This window comes from Cnephaeus nilssonii, assembly GCF_951640355.1.
Source record: "Cnephaeus nilssonii genome assembly, chromosome: 21".
NCBI lineage: Eukaryota > Metazoa > Chordata > Mammalia > Chiroptera > Vespertilionidae > Cnephaeus > Cnephaeus nilssonii.
In genome coordinates, this window is record NC_137092.1 from 15,011,869 (window position 1) to 15,034,070 (window position 22,202).

The 22,202-nt window shown below is 51.5% G+C and overlaps 1 protein-coding gene across 5 annotated transcripts; it reads left to right on the forward strand.

The window, feature by feature from the left end:
* The first annotated feature begins 115 nt into the window (after positions 1–115).
* On the forward strand, positions 116–21,697 carry CHRNB2 (cholinergic receptor nicotinic beta 2 subunit). Of its 5 annotated transcripts, XM_079760502.1 has the most exons (10): positions 116–392; positions 484–565; positions 1,682–1,768; positions 9,747–9,888; positions 11,358–11,634; positions 12,926–13,071; positions 13,277–13,321; positions 13,746–13,855; positions 14,817–15,789; positions 19,160–21,697. In XM_079760502.1, exons 2-10 carry the CDS (start codon positions 507–509, stop codon positions 19,328–19,330), a joined length of 2,010 nt encoding a protein of 669 aa, XP_079616628.1. In that variant the 5' UTR covers positions 116–392; positions 484–506; the 3' UTR covers positions 19,331–21,697. The 5 variants fall into 5 exon arrangements, with proteins under 5 accessions (XP_079616628.1, XP_079616627.1, XP_079616629.1 ...); XM_079760501.1 differs by having other exon boundaries at positions 116–595; positions 9,768–9,888; XM_079760503.1 differs by lacking the exon at positions 484–565 and having other exon boundaries at positions 11,239–11,634.
* Positions 21,698–22,202: the final 505 nt, after the last annotated feature.

The following is a 22,202-nucleotide window of genomic DNA, read 5'->3' on the forward strand; positions in this document are numbered from 1 at the left end:
TCTAGCCTGCCACCCTCCACATGTGACCGCGGCTCTCTGCTCGCCGATTTTAAGCGCCTCAGTGCGCGTTTACGTACAGCGTGCGTGCGTGCGTGCCGCTCTCCCCTCTCACGTGACCCGGCCCCGCGTGCTCCCAGGGGCTCCTCGCGCGGGACCCTATTTCCTGCTCTGGGTGCCAGTCTCTACCTCTCCACGTCGCGACCGGCGTGCTGGGCACTCGGGGGGCAGAGACGAGAGAGTGGGACCTGCGGTCGCCGCGGTGCCGCCTCCATCCTGCACCCCCCCCCCCCCGCGCTGGTCCTCGGCGCAGGGTCCCCAGCCCCTGCCCTCGTGAGGCCACGTGGGCATGCTCTGTCGCCACACCGAATCGGGGCGTGTAGTTGGGGAAGAAGGTAGGGACCCAGGAACCAGAGCCTTGGATTCTCGCCGGCCCAGCCGCTAGTTCGTTGCGTTGTGTGACTTGGGTTAACTACCTTCCTTCAGCCTCCTCATCTGTGCCATGACTGATGAGGGTCATGCCTGCTCTGCCTGCTCCCGGAGATTCGATGCCAGGAGACCGTGAAGGGTGTGATGATAGATCGCTGGTCAATTACGCGTGAGCGGTAGTGGGTTGCTGACCCTTCGCGCTGATCAGATCCGGGGGGTCTGGACGAGGTCGGGGAGGGACAGCATGGGCTTCCATGGGTCACGGAAGGAGTGCTTCAATAAAGTCACACTAAACCATTAGCCTGGAAGTAGAAAGGAAGGAGGCAGACGCGGAGGACCACATTCTCCGTCCAAAGCCCGAAGCCTAAAGGACTAGCCTTTTGTCGCAGTGGTCCTGGCAGTGGCCGGGCGCAGGCGGCAGTGCCTCCGGGCTCTCGCTAGGTGGCACTGTCACAAAGGACAAAGCTGGCTGAGGGTCCAGAGGCTGGGAGCCGGAGTTCCCCTGCCAAATGGGAACCTGTGGTAGGGCCAGGTGAATTCTGCTGGGCCAGCTCAGCCAGCGCTTGAGCCCCTGGCAAAGTGCCACCTTCCTCTCTCCCGTATGGGCCAAAATGAGCTAGCCTTTGTTGGAAGTTGAGCGCTTTGGTGCTTGGTGCTGGGTTACTCATTTAAGTTGTCAGTGGGCTTGATAAGGGCCTTCTGTGGTTAAGTCGGGCTCTCGGTATTTAAAGATGACTGAGACATGGTCCACACGACGAAGAATATGTCTTCTTTGGGGAGCCTGAACAGTTAGCTACACGTAGCATGAAAGGCTGTAGTAAGGATTCCCATTTATTGAGCACTTCCTAAGCCAGGGTATCTTGTAAATATTTCTAACCCCCTACCACCCAACAACATTGCAAAGGAAGCATTTTCTATCCCTGTTTTACAAGTGGGGGAAAGGATGACTGCCCAAGGATATACAACTAGTAAGCAGAGTTTTTGGGTGTGTCTCCAAAGTTCGTGCCCTTCTATCCCACTCTGCCTTCCTCTGATGCTTAAAAAAAACAAACAAAAAACCCCCCACCTTATTGATTTTAGAGAGAGAGAAACATTGATGTGAGAGAAAAACATCGATTGATTTCCTCCCCCACACATCCTGAATGAGGATATGCTCTGAATGGGAATCGAACCTGAAACCTTTTTGGTGTATGGGATGATTCAACCAACTAAGCCACCCAGCTGGGGCCTCTGATGCTTTTTTTTTTTTTTTAAGCCTCTATTCCTGCGTCTCACATCCGGGCAAATGGAGAAGAAAATCTGAGTGCTTCTTCCTCTGGCATCCATGGGAGATTCAAGCCAGGTAAGCCCCTGCCAGAATGCACGACCCCTTATCTGGGCCCCACCTCACCACCACCTGTTTTTGCCTATGAGAGCTTATCTGTGAAAAGCACGTAGAACAGCCGCTGGCACAGAGTAATGCTATGTAGGTGTTAGTCATCACCACTATTGTGATTGCTTTCGTGGCTGTTGGTGGTCTCATCCCTGGAGAAAAGGATTGGATACCTCTCCTTCCAACATTCGCATCCTTGTGTGTGTCCCTTCAGCCCTGTGCCATTCCCAGAAAGGGCCCAGAGTGACTTACCGCCCTGACCTCCACTTTTCCCTATAGAGGAATCCCTTATATTAGATACGGCTGGTTCCTCATTCATCTTGTGGACAACGAATTCCTAAACAAGGAGTTTTTGGAAATAAGGACCTAACTTCGTGTCAACACCTCAGTGAAACTTTTCCTAATTTCCCCACAGTAACGTTCACCACGTGGTCCCGGGGCCGTACCCCATCAAAGCGTTTTTCACACTGTGCTGCCGCCTTTGTAGACCGTACTTGTTCCCACCAACCTGTGAGCTTCTCACGTGCACAAGCTGCTGGCTGGTTTCTGTAGGCCCTTCCTTTTGTGCCCTGAAGTGGCCTTCTGAAAGGGCAGCGCTCTCTGTGTTTAACCTTTTCCTGACCTCAGGCGGCCATGTTTTTCCAGGCTCACGCAGACTGTGAAAAGTGAGGATGTGGCTGGTTCTCCCACAGTCAGAGGATATTGCAGTCATTTCTTGATAGGCTCTTCTTTTATGTGTGATGTCCTGATCATCACCCAGGTGTCTGCAGGACTTGAGGTCTGTGCGTCACACGTATTTGTGTTCCTTAGACTTTCTGCCACAATGCCTGACTTCCTGTCACAAGCCAGTTAATGAATAAATGAGCCCGAGATGGCTGGAAACCTCCCTCTGCCGAAGAGGTGTTTAAAGCTGATGGCATTTCTTAGCAGAGGTAGTCAAGCTACAGTGTTTCTCTCTCTTATCTTCTTTAAGAGTTTTTTACATGTCACTTGACTCTAGCCCTTACCCCAAAACCCTACAAATGCAGCCATTTGGAAGATCCTGAATTCCATATTTTAGCAATGACTTTAATTAGAATAAGACAAGCTTGCTCAGTGGTTAGAGCGTTGGCCCACAGACTGAAGGGTCACAGATTCAGTTCTGCTCAAGGGCATGTACCTTGGCTGCAGGCTTGATCCCTGGTCCCGGTCAGGGCATGTGTAGGAGGCAACCAATCGATAGGTCTCTCTCACATCGATATTTCTCTCTCTCTGTCTCCCCTCCTCCCCTCCATTCTCTCTAAAAATCAACGGGGGAAAAATACCCTCGGGTGAGGATTAACAACAAAAAAAGAATAAACCAAGGCGATGAGATGGTCCCACAATGTTGCACAGACTCCAAGTCGCCCAGTGAGGAAACTCAAAAGTCATGGTCACTGGGTTGAGGCCTCTTCCTCTCTGCTGGTCTGTTCAGTGCCTCCGCTCTCTGGCTGAGAGAGCCCTCTCTCTGGCAGGAGCCTCGAATGGAGTCATATCTGGTGTTCTGCTAAAATATGAAGGGCAGGGGCCTTACACATGGAATGGAAATGGTGTGTAATTTAATGAATATATTAAAAAGTCACTGCGCTCGTGGAGCTTACCTTCTGCTGGGGGAAACAGGCGTGATAAAGGTGGAGTCTACAAAGCCAGCTGACTCCCTAGATCAGTGGTCGGCAAACTCATTAGTCAACAGAGCCAAATATCAACAGTACAATGATTGAAATTTTTTTTGAGAGCCAAATTTTTTTGGCTCAAACTATAAGCTTAAACTATATAGGTAGGTACATTGTTTTTAACTTAATTAGGGTACTCCTAAGCTGGCCTTTGCTAAAAACTCAAGGGGCCAAAGAGCCGCATGTGGCTCGCGAGCCGCAGTTTGCCGACCACGGCCCTAGATGTAAGAGAAGTTGAGCAAATATTTACGGAGCACCTACTACATGGGAGGCACTGGGGATGCAGCATTAAATGAGACAGAACCAGTCCTCCTCACCTTTTCTGTGCGTTCAGTCTGGTAGAAAACCAGATACTTTATGAATTGTTACACATCCAGTCACTTAATTGCAATTACCTATGAGGGGAGGAAGGGACAGCACACGCAATAGTTTTGAGGTAGGACCATGGCAAGTTAGAGGACATGGCAAGACACAGGAAAGAAGGCCTGTGTCTGCAACAAGGGGGAGAGATACAGGTAGGCAGGCTTAAATCTTGGCAGACATCCAAAACCATGTTTGGGAACTGGGGCTTTATTTTCAGACCGAGGAAGATGAAAAGATCACTGGAATTCTGAGAAGCTGTGCAAGCCTGGGCAACTAATAGCAGTAGCATTAACAGAAGCTCATGAGACGTCCCAAAGGAGAGCTGAGTTTCGTGGGAAGAGCGGGGAGTTGGGTTATAAATACACTGAGCGTGTGGAGGGAGGGGAGATGTGGGACGTTCTCCTGCAGACATCAGTGGAGTGTGTTCTGAGCTCAGGAAAAAGGCAGAGCCATAGGTGTTAATTAGAGAATCGGCTACAGCCGTCCTTTGAATTAGCCCGTAAAGGAGGCAGCACAGCTGAGCTGAAGGAGCATGGACTGGGGAGTCAGGCAGAACTGAGCTTGGAGTTGAATTCATCTGCTTTGCTGGCCGTGTGACCTTGGGCGAGTGATTTAATTTCTGTGAAACTCGGTTTCCTTATCTGTAAAATGGGCATGATACTCTTTCTGCCTTGCAGGGTGGATCCTTGTTCCAATTTAGATGAATGAGATATGTAAAGTGATGAACACTGATGGGCCCCGATACATTGCTCGGCAAATGTTAAATACTACTATTACTATGATTACTGTTATTGCTACAAAGTCAAAAGGTACTCACCATTCAGTAAACATGGATAGGGCTTTGCCATGTGGTCTAGGTATGAACATATGGCAGTAGACAGGCAAGATCCCGGCTCTCTAGCCTTTGTTTTCTAATGCAAAGAGTCAGAGACCAGACCAATGAATGACCAGAAGAGTGACTGGTAAGTATCTGAAGGAATTAGAGTAGGGTCATGTGGGAGAGGAGGACTGGGGTCACTTTAAGTCCACGAGTCCGGGGAGGTCTCCCTGGGAGGCAGTGTTTGAGCTGAAATTTGAAGAAGAGAAGGCAGGCATGGCAGGAGGGGAAGAGCCTTCCAGCAAGGAGAGCAACAATTTCAGAGACCCTGAGAACAAAGATGGCTGGACTAGAAATAGGAAGTTAATGATATCCTGGCTGGGCTTATGGGCTTTGAACCCCAGCTTTGGCAGCTGTTAATGGTGTGACTTCGCCTGGATGTACTTCAGTTTCCACATCTGTAACGTGTAAATTATAATGGTACCTACCTCATAAGGCTGGTGGAAGGATTAAGTGAGATACACGAAAAGTGCTTAGAATTGTGCACAAAGTAAGAACTTGGCTTTTCGCCCGACTGGGTTCAGTGGTTGAGCATTGACCTATGAACCAAGAGGTCACGGTTTGATTCCCAGTCAGGGTACATGACTGAGTTGAGGGCTTGATCCCCGTGTGGGGTGTGCAGGAGGCAGCCAATCAATGATTCTCACCATTGATGTTTCTGTCCCTCTCCCTTCCTCTCTGAAATCAATTAAAATATATTTTAAAAAATAACTTGGTTTTTCAAAAATGAGAGGGGATTATTATACCTTGAGTCTAGTGAAAAAAGAGAGGGGGTAGTAAGGTAGGCGGCGAGGCCAGTGAAAAAAGCAAGGGCTGGATTATAGAGACCACAGTAAGTGTCTGGGTTTTATTCATGGTACAGTGGGAAACCCTTGAAAGATTTTAAGCTGTGAGTGACATGATCTGACTTTAAATTTAAAAAGATCATTCTGGCTGCTGTATGTAAAATGGATCATAGAGATTTTTTTCTTCTAAAGGTCATGTGTTATCAGAATAAGCAGATGCTCTTATTTGGGGCAGAGTGAGCATCCCCTTTGACTTGCTCCCAGAAGTACTCTGACACTGACCTACAAATATGACGGGAGCACTTGTGCTTTGTCAGGAACTACAGTGGGCACTGGGGATGCAGAGACAAATAGAATACAGTCCCTGTGGAGAGTGTTTGGCTTCATTCCTGGCACATAGGAGGGGCACCTTCCATGACAGCTGCTACTCATCGTTTTTGTTGTATCTCTTACTCCTGCCCTCAGGAGCACATGGTAATGGGTGAACTGGGGCCAGAGATAATCAGCTGTAGTACAACGTGGCAAACAGTAATAGGGATGAAAGGTAAGGGCCTTGAAGGGTGATATTACTCAGGATTAACTCCCAAGAAAGAATGTGACGGAAGTTACTTAGATGGAAATGAAGGGATATTCTGAAAGAACTGGGCCTTAAAGTAGAAGGAGGTTGGGAAGACAAGGAGGAATGACTTAGGAGAAAAGAAGAGAAAGACAAGGAGGGGGCTCAGCATAGGCAAGATTGTAGAGATGTTGGCCATCAGTGATTTAGGCTGAGGCCCCATGTAACCCTGATAGTATTAATTCTCTGGAGGTGGAATAAAATAAGTATTTAGCAATAAATAATAAATAATAAAAAAACTTTAAAACCTTTGGCCCAGCAATTTCACTTGGAAATTATTAAAGACATATGCAAAAATGTACCTACAGTAGAATACTTTGTAACAATTTAAAAAGTCATCAAAGAAAGAAAAGCCATCAAAGAATACTTATTGGTATAAAGAAATATTTGAGCAATAGTAAATGAAAAAGGAAGGTTACAAATTGTATTATAGCATACTAGAGGCCTGGTACATGAAAATTCATGCACTGGAAGGGGGGGGTCCCTCAGCCCGACCTGCCCCCTCTCACAGTCCGAGAGCCCTCAGGGGTGGGAGGTGACCCGGCGATCAAGGGGAGGCCATGCCCCATCACACCTCTGCTGCTGCCACTGCCAGCAGCGCAAGCTTCAGCCGGCCCTGGTTACCTGAGCCTCAGATGGCCCTGGGCGGCTGGGCAGCTGCCATCCGAAGCTTGCCTGTGCCTCGGGCCGGCCCTGGGGGCTGGGGGGCTGAGGGGACTGGGGGACTCTGGAGGCAGGTATGTGGAGTGGCCGGCACCTGCTGCCCCTGTGGGGCTGAGGGGACTGGGCGCCACCATTTTGTGGCTGTGGGTGCCATCATCTTTGAGGGCGTGGCAGCAGTTAGCATATTCCCTCCTTATTGGCTGTGGGTGCCGCCATCTTTGCGATGGTGTGGGGGTCAGTTAGCATATTCCCTTTTTATTAGATAGGATTCCTTTTAAAAATAAATTAAGATGTACACAATTTGGTTATGTACCAAGTAGAAACACATTTTTGTACACCAAGAAATTAACAAGAATGTTCATAGAAATATTTTTAATAGTCCAAAATAGGAAACAACTGCCCCGCCAGGTAGCTCAGTTGGTTAGAGCATCGTCCCGATGAGCCAAGTGTGGGTTCGATCCCCAGTCAGGGTTCTGACAAGAATCAACCAATGAATGCATAAATAAGTAGAACAACAAATCAGTCTTTCTCTTTCTCTTTCTCTTTCTCCCTTATTCTCTCTCTAAAAATAAAAAAATAAAAAAACAAGACAAAATAGTAAACAACCCAAATAAGTGATGGTATATTCATACAATGGAATATTCTATAGCAATGAGATGAATAAACTACAACTGCATTCAACAATGTCAATGATTCTCATTAACATAACATTAAAAATACAAAAGATCATGATTCCATTTATATGAAATTCAGCAGGCAAAGTTGGTTTGTGCTCTTAGAAGTCAATAGCTGTTACTTTTTTTTTAGTCATTTTTTTTAATTGTGGGAAAATACACATAACATAAAACTTACCATTTTAACCATTTTAAAGTGTACAGTTCAGTGGCATTCATTACAGTCACAATGTTGTGTAACCATGATCTCCATCAGTTCCAGAACTTTAAGCAGTACCCACTGAGCAGTCACTCCCCATTCCTCCCTGCCCCCATGAAGTTACTTTTGAAGAGGAGAGAATAATTACGGGGGTGGGGGGGGGGAAGGACATAATGAGGGACTTCTGGATATTACTAGTGTTCTAGTTTTTAAAAGTCTGGGTGGGAATTATATGGCTGTATTCGTGTGAAAGTTTACCTAGCTGTACATTTGTGATTTATATACTTTTTGGATGTATGTTATATCTAAGTATACATAAATGTGTAGATCAGTTGATTTATAATGCCTTTAAAAGAAAATGTTCCTTACCATCAGAGGCAAAGGGAGTGTCACACCCAACTTGGCCTGGTCCCTGGTTTGCCTCAGGGCTGATACTTCTCTATCGGTCCATCGCCCTGCTTGGTTTCGGACCTGCCCCCTCTCTCTGGCTGCCTTTCTTCCTGGTGGGGGTGGAAGGAGTGTGTGGGGAGAATGAAGGAGAGAGGATGCTCCAGCTCTCCTTGGCCACTGGGTGGTTGTGCTGAGAGGACTCACTCCCTGCCAGGCTGGAATTCATCTTCACGTAAAAGCTGGGGAATGTGAAAAGATAAGGTAAAGGCCAAGGTGAGCAGACTGCTTGGACTGGCCTAAAAAAGCATCAGGTAGCAACCAAGGGCTTCAAGAAAGCAAATGTCCCTCTAGTCTGTCAAACCAGAGACAAGCAAGCACTCCAGAAAGAGATTTTCTTTCAGAGAGAAGAAGGGAGAGGGAGATAGAAACATCAATGATGAGAGAGAATCATTGACCAGCTGCCTCCTGAACTCCCCCTAATGCGGATTGAACCCACAACCTGGGCATGTGCCCTGATTGGGAATCGCACTGTGACCTCCTGATTCATGGGTCGATGCTCAACCACTGAGCCACACCAGCTGGGCCAGAAAGATTTTCATAAAAGAAGCCCTCTTCAATCACCCACATCCACCAAAAGAGGAAAGTACTAAGTTCTATCTACATGCAAGCTCCCCGTCCCTCTCTTTCAGGAATTCAAAATGCCTTTAAGCCACCTGGTCTTACTGGCTTTCTCATCTTTCAAATCTCAGTTTTTATCTTCACCCCCTCTAGGCACGCAGACATTACTAATCTCTCCCTCCTCTGTGCTTCCATAGCACCGTGTCTGTATCTCTACCGAGCAGCCACCATATTGTGTCATAAGTCTTTGTTGCCAAACTGTGGCAATAAAGAAGCTGGGACTAGGTTTTTTTGATCACTGCATCTCAACACCTCTGCCGCAGAGACCCTACAAACATGGATCTGATTGTTGGAAGGTGCGCCTTCTTTCTGCCTTTGACCCTTTCCCCACGTGATGTGACGGCATACATTCCTTTCCTTTTCCGTAGGCTTTTGTTCTTCAAGCCTTTCCTTGGTTCCAAGATTTTTTAAATTCTTCAGATAATATTACATGTTCGTGCATGCACTTGCCTTGGAGCCTGTGGTGCAGGTTTATGGCCCACTTCCGTGTGCAGAACGGAGCCTGCAGCCACCCCACTTCTCTCCAGTCCTTCCTTTTCGGGTACTTGTCCTGCTCTTCCTCCACAATTCCAGGAACTGAGCTTTTCTTTCTTTCTTTATTTTTCCAGTTTCCAAAGGCTTTATTAGTAAATATGCGTTAGAAAAGAAGGATAGATCCTATTGCTCCCAAGTCAATAGACTCAAGAGCCAGAGGGGACTGATGCTTTGTCCACCTCTTATTCATAGATCCAGCCAAATGCACAAGACGTGTAGTCACCCATTCTTTGGGCTTAGACCACAGGCTGATTTCTCTCTCAGTGCTTTTTACTGAATCGCTGCAGCGAATGATGTTCCTGCCAACCTGAATGCAAAGGTCTCCGTGAATGGTGCCTGGCTGAGAACCTGCTGGATTGGTCTTCCCAAGCATCGATCTCCCTGTCTTCACCACAGTCAGCCCTTCCCAGACCATGGTCACCACAGGCCCTGAGTCCACGTACTTCACCAGCCCAGGGTAGAACGGGTGGTCTTTCAGGTCAATGCGGTGCTGTTTCAGGAGCTCCTCAGAGGCCCGGTGGAACTTCATGGTGACGAGGCGGAACCCCTTCTTCTCGAAGCACTTGATGATGCTGCCCATCAGGCCGCACTGCATGCCGTCAGGCTTGATGGCGATGAAGGTGAGCTCCATGCTGGCCATGTTCTGAGAAGCGGGCTGGCTTGGCAGCTGTGCTGCACTGTGCAGCCAGAGCCCAGGAACTGAGCTTTTAGAGAGGAATGTCCCTCCCCACGGTAAAAGGTGTCCGTCCTATACTAGTCCTTTCCTTATTTGTTGAGCCCTCACAATATGCCAGGCACTGTGCTGGCTCATGGTCTAGCAGGAGAGACAGTCACAGCCTTAGACTGGTTCATTTACTCATTGACATCCTCTGGAAACATATAGCAAGTCATCTGATTGAGTCCTTGGTCAGGCACAGCTTCCTTAAGGAACTGACATTTCTGCCAGACGTTCAAAGTTAAGTACATGGAGGTTAAGGGGAAATGGGTAACAAAAGAGCCAAGTGAACTACATGTTTAAAGGGCCGCGAAGTATAGAGGATGGAAGGGAAAGAATGTTCAAGGATCTTAAAGACATTGCCAATATTTGAAGTGTGGAGCCGGGGGTAGGGGTCCCGATGAGGTTGAAGAAGTAGGTAGAGATGGAATAAGACAGAGCCTTGATATATATGATAAGCCTGCTTTAGTTAAAAATTTTTTGGTTGAAAGTGACCAAAATCCACCTAAGAAAAAAGGGAAGCTTTTATTGGCTCAGAAGCTACAAGTTCAGGGCTTTCAAGATCAAAGATGTCATTGAATTTTGACACCTCTCTCTGTCTCATCTTTGCTTTCCTTTGTGAGAACTTCATTCTAGGACTGGTCTCTGTGAAATGGCCTTCTGATCCTCCTTGTCACACAGAAGCCGAAGACTGGAGTGGAAGGGAATGGGGGGTGAAAGGCTAACTAATGAAAGCCACTCATCTTTCTTCCCCTCTTCAAGACCTTTAAGGTTACCTTCTTTTCAGGCTCTGTCCAGAGGTCCTCACCTGAGACTTCTTGGGGGAGGACAGAAAGCTTGGCCTGTTAGGGAATTTATGGAGGGAGGTAGAGAATGGATAGGTGAGGGACCCTGCTCCCAGACTCCAAAGCTGTTCGTTTTCTTAAGGTCAGCAAACCCACAGTCCCCTGTCTCTTTTCCTTAGGGCATTGTCTCTGCTGCAGCCTCAGCCCTCCGGGGAGGCAGGATCGTCTGGGTTTGATAAGAGAAAAAAGGAGAGCGGGGACCCAGAACCTCCTCCCGACTCCCGCCCCTCGTTCTGGCCTTCCGGTCCTCTGCACTAAGCGGGTCCTGACCTATTTGTCAGACTCGCACCGTTTCTCCCTCCCCTTCCCAAACAACCTCCGCGTCCTGCCCCAACTTCTGGGTTTCACAACTCCTCCGCCGTCGGCGAGCCGCCCTTCTTTTGCTTGACACACACCCCCTAACTAACCAGGACCAGCAAAAGAAGATTCCCATCCCGAGAGACCCCTTTTTACTGGGTTCCGGCGCTTCCGCCTCCGGGGCGAAGACTCCTCCCCCTCACCGTCCCAATTGTATTCCCTGCAAGAGCAGCCGGAAAAGCCTCCGCCGCTCAGAAGCCGGTACCTTCTCAGCCCACTGCACGCGCCCCAGAATTACCGCGGCGTCCCGGCCCGGCTCCCAGCCCGGAGCGGGCGGCGCGGGCTCCGGCGAGACTTCAGCACCACGGACAGCACCCGGACCGCGGCCCTTCGCCCTCGGCGCGCTCCCGCGGGTCTAGGTGAGGCGGCGAGCTATGCCCACAGCATGGCCTGGCGCTCCGAGCCCATGGCGCTGCTCCTCGGTTTCGGCCTCCTCTGGCTGTGCTCAGGTAATCACAGGTCACTGCGCTCTGTCTCACCGCGGTCAGGCTCAAAGGTGGAAGGAAGGGATTCCTAGAGCTGGAGGAGTCTGCTGGGAGTTAGGGGCCAGACCTCTGGGCCTGCAGGGAGGCCCTGGGGTGCTGCACTGGGAGGAGGACATCCCCTAAGGAGTAAGTGATGCAGGGAGGAGGTAGAAACCGGGGCAGTGGTGCTGGGAAGGGTGTGGACACACAAAGGAAGGAGGGAGGGAATCTCCCCAGGCTCTCCAGGCCAGCAGGAGGGCAGTCTCTGCAGCTGAGGTGCCACGGGAAACATTCTATCAAGAAATCTACCTGGTTCAGCACCCTCCTTTGTCTCTCCATCATTCCCTGTCCACCACATTGGGGTCCTGATTCTGGTCGCTCCACAGGGGCAAGGCAGAGGGGGGAGAGAAGTGACTCTTCAACGCTCTCCTAGGGCAGGACAGAAGACTTGGGAGGGCATAAGCTCTGCCAGGCTGGGGCCAGGGAGGAGCACTCTGAGGGGATGGGGTGTGTTTGTGCAGAGTTACAGAAGGTGAGAGAGTGTATGAAGGGCAGGTGCAAAGGAAATGTACAACCTAATGAGACTCCCACATGTGGAGGCACATCACGTGACTTGCATGCATAGATGAGCACTGACTGAGGGGAAGGGTGTGTGGTGGGACATGAATAACTGTTCCTTTTGACCACCCTCCAAAGCCGTCCCGGAATTGTAGGTATCTTCTAGGACCGTGGTCGGCAAACTGCGGCTCGCGAGCCACATGCGGCTCTTTGACCCCTTGAGTGTGGCTCTTCCACAAAATACCATGGCCTGGGCGAGTCTATTTTGAAGAAGTGGCATTAGAAGAAGTTTAAGTTTAAAACATTGGGCTCTCAAAAGAAATTTCAATCGTACTGTTGATATTTGGCTCTGTTGACTGAGTTTGCCGACCACTGCTCTAGGAGAAGCCATGAAACATGGGTTTCTCTTGAACCCACCCTCCGAGACCTTGCAGGAAGAGCAGGTCTCCACTGATGCCTGCAGAATGGTGTCTTAGTCTGCAGGAATCGGTGTTGGGCTGTGTGGGCAGCTTGGTCAGTGATGCCGGGGAGGGATTTCTCTCTGAGGGGCCTCCATGGGGAAACCTAAGCATTTGGCTGAGACCTTGGGGATGGAGCGTGGGGAAGCTACAGCCTCCTGTTTGGGCCTGGGTTGCCCCATTTGCCTCGGGAGAGTGGGGTCCTGGATGGGCCGTTCTTGCCTACTTACTTACTTCCTGCCCCTCAACCTGCTGCCCAGGAGTCGGGGGTACGGACACAGAGGAGCGGCTGGTGGAGCATCTCTTGGATCCTTCCCGCTACAACAAGCTTATCCGCCCAGCGACCAATGGCTCTGAGCTGGTGACAGTACAGCTCATGGTATCCCTGGCCCAGCTCATCAGTGTGGTGAGTGGGGTGTGTGTGTGTGTGTGTGTGTCTGTGTCCCAAACTCTATGCTCAGCTGCTGAAATCCACACGCCAGAATGTGTTCATGTTTGTGCTTACTCCTCTGGGGTTCCCAAGGCTTGGGAGGTGTGGGAGGAACCATGGGTGGGTGTGGTGGGCTGAACAGCTGGAGGGCCTTCTCAACAGCTTCTCTTCTTTCCTGTAGCATGAGCGGGAGCAGGTCATGACCACCAATGTCTGGCTGACCCAGGTTAGTGCTCTTCCCACCCACACCCCTGGTCTCCTCTTTCCTCCTTTTCCCTTTCTTTTCCTGTGTCTTTCCCCTCCTTAATCTCCTGAAAAGAGGCAGAAAGGTATAGACTTTGGAGTCCCAATGAACTGGATTTGCATCTTGGTTCTTCCACTCACCGGCTCTGTGACGTGAACATGTTAGACTCTGCAAGATTCATTTTCTCGTTTGTAAAATGAGGATTCTAATGTCTTGGATCAGCTGTTAAAATTAAATGAGAAAGTATTTTATGATTCACATTTGCTGGGCAGAGATTAGTCACCATGGGAAGGTGATGGCTTGAAAAGCTTCCTCAAGCCAGATGGGCCCCCTCTTGTCCCTCTCCTTGACCTTGAGCCCTTCCCAGGGCAGAGGCTGATGTTGCCTCCCTCTCTCCCTTTCTCAGGAATGGGAGGATTATCGCCTTACTTGGAATCCTGAGGAGTTCGACAACATGAAGAAAGTTCGACTCCCTTCCAAACACATCTGGCTCCCAGATGTGGTCCTATATAACAAGTAGGTGACCCTGGAGTAATGGGGAGGCTGGGGGAGACCATGGGAGTGCTCAGGGGAGGAAGGGGTCCTGGGGAAAGTAAGTCAGCTCATGCTGGGTATAGAGAAGATATTTTTCTTTGGCACAGATTCAATCACTACCCAGATAGACAGACCCAGACCAGAGATGTATAATATGGACAGCCAAGGTGACTTGGCCCCTGGTCAGCCCCCTCTCAGCCAGTTAGGAGTCCCTGTGTTTGGAGCTGCAGTGGGATACAAATAAGGATGGACAGCCCTCGGTGCCTAAACTGATTCACAGTTCAGTTCCCGGTCAGGCCACATGCCTGGGTTGTGGGCTCCATCCTTAGTGGGGGGCATGCAGGAGGCAGCCAATCAATGTTTCTCTCTCATCATTGATGTTTCTGTCTCTCTCTCCCTCTTCCTTCCTCTCTGAAATCAATAAAAAAATATATATTTTTAAAAAGGAATAGACTTTTTCCTGGAGGCTTAGGCAGGATCAGAGAACATGGAGGTCTCAGTTTCTCCTCCAGGTTCCATACCCTCTCCTGAAATAATAAATAATCCCTCTTGCCCCCAAGATCCAAAACCACCAGTGGGACTATCTCTTCCTCCCACCTGCCTCTGTCCCCCTCCATTGCTCAGGGAGCCTCATTCTGGCCTCCCTGCCCCACCTCAACTCCCCCTTCCACATGTGAAGCAAACAACTTACACAATGCATGACAAGTAGCAGATGTGGCCCTCACCCCCTTCATCCAGTTCTTCATCTCTGAGGCCTCCCAGATCTCCTCAGAGAACACCTCTTCTCCCCACAAACCCACCCAGATGCCATTCTCGCTCAATTCCTGCTCTACCACCTTCTACTCTGGACCTGGGTTTCCTCTCCTGCCAGTGAGGGCTGGGTTGGTGGGTGGGGATGGGGGGACGCTGAGGCCAGGGCTGACTTCTTCTCCTCGCTCGGCAGCGCTGATGGCATGTACGAGGTGTCCTTCTATTCCAACGCCCTGGTCTCCTACGACGGCAGCATCTTCTGGCTGCCGCCTGCCATCTACAAGAGCGCCTGCAAGATCGAGGTGAAGCACTTCCCCTTCGACCAGCAGAACTGCACCATGAAGTTCCGCTCCTGGACCTACGACCGCACCGAGATCGACCTGGTGCTCAAGAGCGACGTGGCCAGCCTGGACGACTTCACGCCCAGCGGCGAGTGGGACATCGTGGCGCTGCCAGGCCGGCGCAACGAGAACCCCGAGGACTCGACGTACGTGGACATCACCTACGACTTCATCATCCGCCGCAAGCCGCTCTTCTACACCATCAACCTCATCATCCCCTGCGTGCTCATCACCTCGCTGGCCATCCTCGTCTTCTACCTGCCGTCCGACTGCGGCGAGAAGATGACGCTGTGCATCTCCGTGCTGCTGGCGCTCACCGTCTTCCTGCTGCTCATCTCCAAGATCGTGCCGCCCACCTCCCTGGACGTGCCGCTGGTGGGCAAGTACCTCATGTTCACCATGGTGCTCGTCACCTTCTCCATCGTCACCAGCGTGTGCGTGCTCAACGTGCACCACCGCTCGCCCACCACGCACACCATGGCGCCCTGGGTCAAGGTGCTGTTCCTGGAGAAGCTGCCGGCGCTGCTCTTCATGCAGCAGCCGCGCCACCACTGCGCCCGCCAGCGCCTGCGCCAGAGGCGGCGCCAGCGGGAGCGCGAGGGCGCGGGAGCCCCCTTTTTCCGCGAAGCCCCCGGGGCCGACTCCTGCACGTGCTTCGTCAACCACGCGTCTGTCCAGGGCTTGGCGGGGGCCTTCGGGGCGGAGCCCGCGCCCGCCGCCGTCCCTGGGCGCTTGCGGGGGCCTTGCGGCTGCGGCCTCCGGGAGGCAGTGGACGGCGTGCGCTTCATCGCGGACCACATGCGCAGCGAGGACGAGGACCAGAGCGTGAGTGCGGGGGTGGGGGGGGGGGGGGACGGGGGACTCAGGGCGTGGGTGCTGCGGGATCTGGAAAGCAGTCGCCTGGTGTAGAGACCCGCAAAGCTGTGGTCGGGCTGGATGCGGGAATGGGAGTCGGCTGGGGGCTGGGGGCTTGGGTGCTGGCCAGGGTTTTGGATTGGCTTCCGAGATGAGGCGCCGCCCAAGCTGGGGTCCTCCAGGATGACCTTGCGGCTTCCTGAGGACCAGCACCCAGTGGGGAGATGCCCCGGGTGGGGCGTCACGAGTGTCTGGAGGGCGGCCAGGAAGGGAGGAGGCCCTTCCGAGTTGGCAGTGGGCCTGTACCGCCGCTCGCATTCCCAAGTCCAAGTTGTTAATCTTCAGCTCTTAGCACAAACCCAGACTGCGTTCTTCGTGTGCCCCCGGGGGAAGGGAAGGCAGAACTAAAGGCAGCGGGAGGAGGGGGGGGTGAGGAGGGGGTGTTCAGAGGTTCCAAGGGCCTGCTGTGGAGGAGACAGTCCCCAATCAATACACTGATTCTGCTCGTCTGGGTCCAGGGGAATGGCCTTGTGACACATTTATGGAGGTGGGGGTGGGTGAGACTCGCCCCCAGCCTTCTGCACAGCTGGCTTTTCCTGGCAGCTCCCCAGAAAGGCGACTCCCATGGTTTCCAAATCGGAGAGCCACGTATGAAGAGTTGACATGCCCCTACTTTGAGTGCCCCCCCCAAACTCAGTCTTTGGGTACCTGGCTAGTTCCAGGCAGCTGCTCAGCTGTTGCCATGGTGACCAGTGAGGTTTTTTGCTGGGTCGCTGCCATTCCAGTTTGAGGGTGAAGAAGGGCGAGCTCCTGCACTGCTGTTTGGGGGGAGGGGGAGGAGGACTTCAGCGCCTGGCGTTTGAGCGGGTCCTGAGGGCAAAAGAGGTGTTGCCCAGGCTGGAGGTGATGGGGTGGAAGCCTCGGAGCCAGCAGAGGCCAAGCAGAGGCTGCACGGGTGGGGGCGGGGGTGCAGGAATCCAGCCAGCTTCTCACAGCTCCGCCCCCTGCCGCAGTGCACGCATGTCATGTGCATTTACCCAGCAGGGTGCCGAGGATGCAGTGACCTACTTGGCTGCCTCCCAGGCATCTCCAACTGAACATGTCCCAAACAGTGCTTGATCTACACCCCCACCTCCTCCTCTTCTCACCTCCTATTTTAGCAAATGGCATCACCTTCCACCTGATGGGTTCAGACTAAAAACCTGGAGTGACTCTCGACTTCTGGAGTAAATCTTTAAAATATATATATTTTTATTGATTCTTTTTTAGAGAGAGAGGAAGGGAGAGGGAGAGAGAGAAACATCCATGTGAGAACATGGATCAGCTGCCTCGTGCATGCTGCCTATGGGGGATCGAGCTCGCAACCTGGGCATGTAGTCTGACGTGGATCCAGCTGACAACCTTACAGTGCATAGGATGATGCCCAGCCAACTGAGCCACACCAGTGTGTTTTTCTCCTTGTTAATCCTCATCTGAGGATATTTAAAAAAAAAATGTACTTGTGTTGATTTCAGAGAGGAAGGGAGAGGGAGAGAGATAGAAACATCAGTGATGAGAGAGAATCATTGATCCGCTGCCTCCTGCACACACCTCACTGGGGTTTGAGCCCACAACCTGGGCACGTGCCCTGATTGGGAAATTGAACCATGACCTCCTGGTTCATAAGTCAATGCTCAACCTCTGAGCCACACCAGCCATGCTCACCTGAGAATATTTGTTCCTTTGCTTTTTCAGAGAGAATGGAAGGGAGGGACGGAGGGAGGGAGAGAGAGAAACATTGATGTAAGAGAGACACATTGATTGGTTGCCTTCCTGCATGCAGCCCCATAGGAGGCAGAGAATGAACCCACAACCCAGGTACATGCCCTTGACCAGGAATTGAACCTGAGACCTTTTGGTGCGCAGGGTGATGCTCCAACCACTGAGGCATGCTGGCCAAGGCTGCTTTTTTTTTTTTTTTTAACCTCACCTGAGGATTTGTTTTCATTGGTCTCAGAGAGAAAGGAAGGGAGAGCTGCACCGGAAGAGAGAAAGAGAGAGAGAGAGAGAGAGAGAGAGAGAGAGAGAGAGAGAGAGAGAGAGAGAGAGAAACATTGACGTGAGAAACATGGATCGGTTGCCTTGAGTATGTGCCCCAAATGGGGTTTGAACCCGAAACCTAGGTATGTGCCCTGACTGGAAATCGAGCCTGCAGTCTTCTGGTGCATGGAATGATGTTCCAACCAACTAAGCTGCCCGGCCAGGGTGTAATTCTTTTATTTTTATTTATTTTGTGTCCATCTCCCTCAGTAGACTGTAACCCACAGGATGTGTTTGTCTTGCTCTCATTATGTCCCCAGTGCCAGCATGGTGCCAGGCACATAGTAGGCATACCTGTGACATGCGTGAGTCATTATTCAGCTGCTGACTAAATGAAGGTGCAGGAGTGCCTTCTTCCCATCCCCCAGCTAGCTGGGCTGCAGGTGAACATGTGGGCGAAGACCTAGACTCAGGCTGGAGTGAAGCAGCTCTGAGGGGAGCCAGAGCTTCCCCGGAAACCCACAGAGGACATTGTCTTTTTGACTAATTTGTTCACCTCTGGGACTTAGTCCTCACCGCCTGGGGCCTGTGTGCTCAAGATGATACTGTTGGATGGGGCTCCCCATGCAGTCATGTAAGGAGCAGAGGGAGCCATTCATTTACTAATTCAACACCCATTTACTGGTACTCCGTGCTCCATGTGCTGGAATTACAAAGATGAATTTGACGGGCCCTTGTAATTTAGGAGCTGAAGGAAGAGGTATGGGGCGGGGGTGGGGCGCAGATATGCAAACTGGAATGGTAACACAATGCAGTAAAAATACAGTGCTAGAAATGTGTACACAGTGTTAAAGGAACCCAGACGGGACAAAGGTTCATTATCAGGGGCATCAGAAAAGCTTTCATAGAAGAGGTGACATTTGATTTGGGCTTTGAAGGATGTATAGGAGTTCACCAGGTATAGACAGAGAGGACAGGAATTCTAGACAGAAAAGAAACCCAAAGGCATGGAGAACTGAGAGAACATGTGGGGTTTGGTAAATCTGAGGTATAGCATGGAAGAGGATAGGGGGTAGGCTCATATTGCCATGGGTGGGTCTTGATTCTGATTTTGGGAGTTTGGATAGGTCCTGAAGGCAGGGGGGCCACTGCTGGAGGCTTTTAAGCATGCGTTGGAAAGGTCACTCTGGGGTCATGAGGGAGAGGCGTGTGGTGTGTGTGTGTGTGTCTGTGTGTGTAAGGTGGGACCTGCTTATACCCATTCCGTTCCTATCTTTCATCATGTGACTGATATACTTGGGCATCATTTGTCTCCGCACAGGTGTGCGAGGACTGGAAGTATGTCGCCATGGTGATCGACCGGCTATTCCTTTGGATCTTTGTCTTCGTCTGTGTCTTTGGCACCATCGGGATGTTCCTACAGCCTCTCTTCCAGAACTACACCACCGCCACCTTCCTCCATGCAGACCACTCGGCTCCCGGCTCCAAGTGAGCCTCCCTCACCCAGCTCCAGGGCCCTTCGCCCCTTTGCCCTCCGTTGCACAATAGTTTTGGGTGGAAGAGGATGAGCTACCAGGAAGAGGGGCGCTGCCCACAAAGATCCATCCTTCCACGTCTCCTGGAGCCCCTCCCCCCCACACCTGGGTCCACTCACAGCCGGCTGCACCTGGAAGCTGGGCTGGCCGCTCGCCTCCTCCTGCACCAATCGTGTTGCTGGTGGAGGATGAAGGCTGAGAAAAGGAGGATGGAGAGATCAGCGACTTCCAGCCTGAGGAAAGTGTGAAGGGGAAGGGCCCACGAAGGGGCCAGAATCTTCCACTGCCTCCCAGTCTGGGAAAGGGTGTGGAGGAGGAGGGGAGAGGGACAGGGGCTCCGACTCTGTGCTGGGCTGGCCCAACACAATGGCAGCTCAGCAGGGAGGAGCAAGAGGAGAGAGGCCTGGCTGTGACCTGACGCTTGCCTTAGCGCCGGTGAACTGCAGCTGGGCTGGGTGGGCCTCACCGTGGGCACAGGTTCCTGCCCAGAGGTTCGTCTGCTGCTGTGGTCAGACTCCTGGAGGAAGCTTGCAGCCCAGGCCCACAGCCCCAGCTCCCCTCCTCCTGGTGAGGCATTCTCCACACCCCCAGTTCCCCTCCTCCCGGTGAGGCATTCTCCACACCCCCAGCTCCCCTCCTCCCGGTGAGGCATTCTCCACACCCCCAGCTCCCCTCCTCCTGGTGAGGCATTCTCCACACCCCCTGGACTTCCCTTCCTTTCTTGCTCGGCCAGGGTGTGATGGGCAAGACTGGGGATGGGGAGCCTCTGAGTTTTGAGTCTTTGCGTGACCTGCTTGGAGCCTGGGGTCTGAGTATACACACTTTGTGAGAAGGCTGTTTTTTTACCCCCAGTTGAACTGACTGGTTGTTTGAAGTAAGTGAAGGATGCTAGCTGTAAGCAGACCCAGCTTTTTAAAATTGTTTAAATATATTTTTTATTGATTTTAGAGAGGAGGGAGAGGGACAGAGAGAGAGAAACATCAATCGGCTGCCTCCTGCATACGCTACCCTGGGGATCCATCCTGCAACCTGGGCATGTGCCCTAACTGGGAATCGAACCATGACCACCCGGTTCATAGGTCAACTCTCAACCACTGGGCCACACTGGCCGGGTCAGACCCAGCCTTTTCGCTTCAGCAGAGCCGGCCGCCGGGAGTGGCCACATCAGGATGTAGGGCTGCTCCTGCTCCGCCCTACTCTTCAGGGCTCTGTTCTTCCTGCTCTCGCCCCTCCGCTTACCCCGCCCACCCGAACCCGAGCCAGGGTGCAGTGGGACCGGACTGCTGCTGCCAGTAGCTCCCCAGAGGCCCCCCGTCCTGGGAGGCTGTGGAGGCTGTATGCTGACACTGCTCCCAGGGGACAGCTGGAGGCCGCCTGGCCTGTTAGCACAGGAGAAATCTTACGGGATCTTCTGTCCCCATCCCTGCCACGGGACTGGCTCTGATTTATGGTCCCAGCCTGTGCTCAGTGCTGGGCCAGCAGGTGGCCGGCCACAGAGGGGTCAGTCTGCCAAGTGCACTGAGGGGTCTGGCCCCCACACACCATGCTGTTCTCGAGCCCGGCTGGACTCCTGTGCCTCCAGGCCCAGCACAGGTTGGGGTGCCAGGGCGGGAGAGGAGACACACGGCATATGCAGAGCGCCGAACAGGGGTCACATTCTGGATTCTAGTCTCAGCTCTGCCACTTAACCATCTTGAGCAGTCTCTGCCCTGTTAAGTCTCTGTTCCTCACCTATGAAATGGGGGCAGTGATGCCCTCTTTATGGGGCTGCTGTGAGGATGAGGTGATGTTTGTGAAAAAGCCCAGGGCTCTCGTGGGCACAGAGTGGATGGTCTATTACTGTGGAGTCAGAGAGCAGTCAGAGCTGGTGGGAATGGGGTCACCTGTCATGTCAGTCTCCCCCTAGACCCTTGCTTACCCTCTCTCTCTTTCTTTTTAGTCTTTATGTACTTTTATTTTATTTTAAAAAAACCTTTATTGTTGAGAGTATTACAGATGTCCCTCTCCCCGCCCCCGCCACCCCACTGCTCCCCTCTACCCAGTTCCTGCCCCACCCCAGGCCTTCACCACCCTATTGTCTGTGTCCGTAGGTAAGATCTTTGGTTAATCTCTTCCCGCCCCCCACCCCAATTCCCTCTGAGATTCATCAGTCTGTTCCATGCTTCCATGACTCTGACTCTGTTTTATTCACCAGTTTATTTTGTTCATTAGATTTCTTGTTCATCTTGATTTTTAGATTTAATTGTTGATAGATATGTATTTGTTGCCATTTTATTGTTCATATTTTTTATCTTTCCTTCTTCTTCTTAAATAATACCCTTCAACATCCTATATAATAAAAGTCTAATATGCAAATTGTCTCCTTGACCAGGAGTTCGACTGTGAGTTCAAGCAGGGAGCGGGACCACTGGCCAACCTCCCGTGGCCCCTCCCCTCTGCCATCCCTGCCCCCCTATCCCTCCCCCCCACACTCAGGGGATCTCATCTATGCATGAATTTGTGCACTGGGCCTCTAGTTTCATATAATACTGGTTTGGTGGATGAATTCCTTTAGCTTTTTCTTGTTTGTGAAGCTCTTTATCTGACCCTCAATTCTAAATGAGAGCTTTGCTGGGTAGAGTAATCTTGGTTGAAGGTCCTTACTATTTATCACTTTGAATATTTCTTGCTACTCCCATCTGGCCTGCATAGTTTCTGTTGAGAAATCAGCTGACAGTCATATGGGTGCTCCCTTGTAGGTAACTAACTGCTTTTCTCTTACTTCTTTTAAGATTCTCTCTTTGTTTTTAAACCTTGGCATTTTAATTATGATGTGTCTTGGTGTGGGCC